This window comes from Vicugna pacos, chromosome 1 (assembly GCF_048564905.1).
Source record: "Vicugna pacos chromosome 1, VicPac4, whole genome shotgun sequence".
NCBI classification, from domain to species: Eukaryota; Metazoa; Chordata; class Mammalia; order Artiodactyla; family Camelidae; genus Vicugna; species Vicugna pacos.
Genome location: NC_132987.1, coordinates 111,975,291 through 111,978,627, shown reverse-complemented (window position 1 = coordinate 111,978,627; position 3,337 = coordinate 111,975,291). Strand labels below are relative to the sequence as shown.

Sequence of the window (3,337 nt, the reverse complement as noted above, 5' to 3'; positions counted from 1 at the left end):
ATATGCTAGGTCAGAAATAAGGAATTAATTTTAAAAAACTGAAATCATACATAGTCCCATGTATAGTCTGTCTTCAACTGATGAGGGAAGACATCTACATAATTATCCCCCATAGATCCTTCCAGAAAACATGCATTTTGGCCTGTCTCATAATCTGACCCCTGTTCAGAAAGTAATTGTGTATGGACTTACTTTCAGTCTTAGGTACTCTAAATTCTAACATTAATTATTAAAAATTCACAGATACTATTGATTTCTATTTTATCATCGTTGAGATTATTACTAATAGTTAATGATAATAAATAGAGTGAAATAAGTAAAGTTACTATGAACAGCTTTATTGAACATTACTCAGACTACCAGAATCAGAGATACAATTTGCAGCCTATATTCTACGTCAGATTTATGTTTGCATGATTTTAGTCTACCAGAGCCACTGCCTTGTTATGAAGTATAACAGATCTCTTTCCAAAAGACAAGCAGAGACTGACCCTTGAAAATTTCACTGAAAATGGCCTTGATTCTGTAGCTTCCTGTGACAATGTGAGAATGACAAAAAGCCCCCTGTGCAGCTACAATGCATGAGATGGATTCAAGTGCATATTGTCAATGAGGAAGGGAACAGGCAGTAATATAAAATTGAGAAGGAAAAATTATATCCTCCCAGAGGCATATTCAAATACCAAGTAACAGGAAAGGATGAGATAATAAAAAATAGCATTACATGGTGAGAAGAAAGGTAACATCTTGCTGATGTCCTTAATCAAAGTTTGGAGATTTCAAAGATAAGCCTTCTTGAGACTGAGGCAGACAGTAGTAGACCTTGTATATGCTCACAGAAAACACAAACAGAAAATCACTGGTTGAATATAACTTTTCATCCACACGTATAAATTGTCAATTATAGAGAGTGAAAGACCAGCCATCTCACACACAACTCACACACACACATACAATCACAAGAAATCTACATGAATAAATATGCATGAAAATATTATAGATGTGAAAAACGAAGTATCTTTAATGAAAAATCAATTTAGACAGTTTCCCAAATGGAAATGGTTAAGATTGTATTCAATTAGTAACATAGATCTAATGAATATTTTTCTAAGTGGTTGGACACTCGGGCAATTCCATCAAAAAAGGTCTGCTGTTGCATGGTAGTCTAAGCTTCAGTAGTCATTACTGAACAGACATGAACATCCTTATTATGGATTAATGCAGGGGGTACACATGGTGTCTCATCAGAGAACATCGTGAACAGATGAGCATCTAGAACTTCTCAGTAGAAGCCAGAAGACCAGTATCTTCCATAGCAGCATGGGCGGTAGCAGGCATAGCCATAGCCACCGTAGCCACATCCATAGCCACATCCCAGGCCACCATAGCCATAGCCCAGGCCCCCGTAGTAGTTGTTGTAGAAGCTCATGATGTGAGGATAAGGAGGCTCAGTTGAAGTCAGAGTCAGTTTCTAGAGTCTTAAATTTATAGTCTGCCCAGGGCCTTATATATCAATGGAATGGTATGTGGGGCAAACCTAAGTCACTGTTGGACTCATTTTAAACTCATTAGCATGAAGACCATCTCAGGAATTCTTCAAAAGCAATATATCCAAGCCAAGACAACTCTGTTGTGTGTCATGAGATCATGTGCCTTTAATGAGAGAGTCTTCTCCTAGTTTGGTGGCTTGTTTATTCTAGATTCCAAATTTAAACTATATTCTAGCTGCCATGTGACCATACAACTCATGTAGAGTTTTCTTGGTGAAAATCTTAGTTTCATTCAATAATATCCTCCTTCTATCTGCATATATGCAGCGTTGGGAATAAAAGTGTGGCTTCAAAGTGGAAAAGGACAGTGGAAAATTTATGGAGAAACATGGTAGAAGATACGTGGAAGACATAGAGATGATGTGGCAGGGTTCAGTTGTAAATACTTGAGTGATTAGTTTATTTTATTAATTTTGTGGATCAGTATTGTTCGCTTCCATTTATACTGTGTATATATATATATGTATTTATGTCTCTGTGTATATATATATGTATGTGTGTGTATATATATATATATATGATGTTGTAAATGAACAAAAACCATGATACAGTCCCTGTAGTTTAAATCCATGAACTATGATTATAACAGAAGTAGAAGTATTTATTCTGTTAGTAAGTTGAACTTAATCTATTTCAGAGACTGTCAAAGATTTACTGACATTGTCTATCCACTGTTACAACATTGTTAATAGATACGTCTCTTTTGGCATTTTGCCCAAAATGCATAACCTCAACATTGTTATGAGAAAACAGACATGACAAAATAGAAGAACATACTACAAAACTTTTAACTCTTTGAAATTGTTAATGCCATAAAAGTTAAAGACTGACAAACTGTCACTAATTGATGGAGGCTAAAGGTATGACAACCAAAAGCCAGGTGGGATCTTGCATTGGATACTGGAATAGAAAAATAGAAATTCGTGGAAAAATACAGAATTCAAATAATGTGTATAGATTACTTAAGAATATTGCACCAGGCTAATTTCTTAATTTATGCTTGGTCTTGGAAGATGCTAACATAGAAATAGTTGATTAAATGGTATAAGAGTATATGCTATATATTCTTGCAACTTTTGACAATTCTAAAATCACTTCAGAATAAGAAAGAATTATTTTTATATAATCCTTGATTGCATTTAGTTGGTCAGTTATTAAATTCCTTCATACATCAAACTTTCAGACTCAATTGTATGTTCAGCACTGTTATGTGCATGGGGGATGGAGCAGTGAACAGGACAGACAAGGTTCCTAGTGTCATGAATCTTATAATCTGAAATGAGCAAATGCAGACAATGCAGGCAAAACTTTGAAAGCAAATTCTCAAAGTGAATGATATAATAAGTTGCTGATAGGACTGAGCCTACTTAAATCTTAAATCATGGCAAAATAAGGCAAATTTAAGGAGTATTGGTGAGCGTTTACTTCAGAAAGGATGGTCAGGGAAATTCTGTCTGAGAGATCCAAGGGAACAGAAGATTCTAGCCTTTCTGCTGTTACTTGCAGTGGCTTTAAGTGGGAAACAAACTTAGTAGATCTGAAGAGGTGAAAGGCCATTGATTTATGCATACCATAAGGAGAGGCAGAGTGCTACAAGACGTACTCATAGAGGTGGTGAAGGCTCTAACAGGTAAACCATAAAGGCTGTGCTTCCTATGCTTTGCGTTGCCAGATGCAGCAAATAGTAATGCTGAACACCTAGATACATTTGATTTTGAGATAAGCGATTTTTGTATAAGCGAATTTTGTATATTGATATCCCATGAAATGTTTGGAAAATTATATAT

General features: G+C 35.4%; 1 protein-coding gene across 1 annotated transcript; it reads right to left on the bottom strand.

The window, feature by feature from the left end:
* Positions 1-1,008: 1,008 nt before the first annotated feature.
* LOC116286182 (keratin-associated protein 22-1-like) lies at positions 1,009-1,467 on the bottom strand. The gene has a single exon (XM_031692645.2). It carries the CDS (start codon positions 1,427-1,429, stop codon positions 1,283-1,285), a length of 147 nt encoding a protein of 48 aa, XP_031548505.1. The 5' UTR covers positions 1,430-1,467; the 3' UTR covers positions 1,009-1,282.
* Between the last annotated feature and the right edge of the window lie 1,870 nt (positions 1,468-3,337).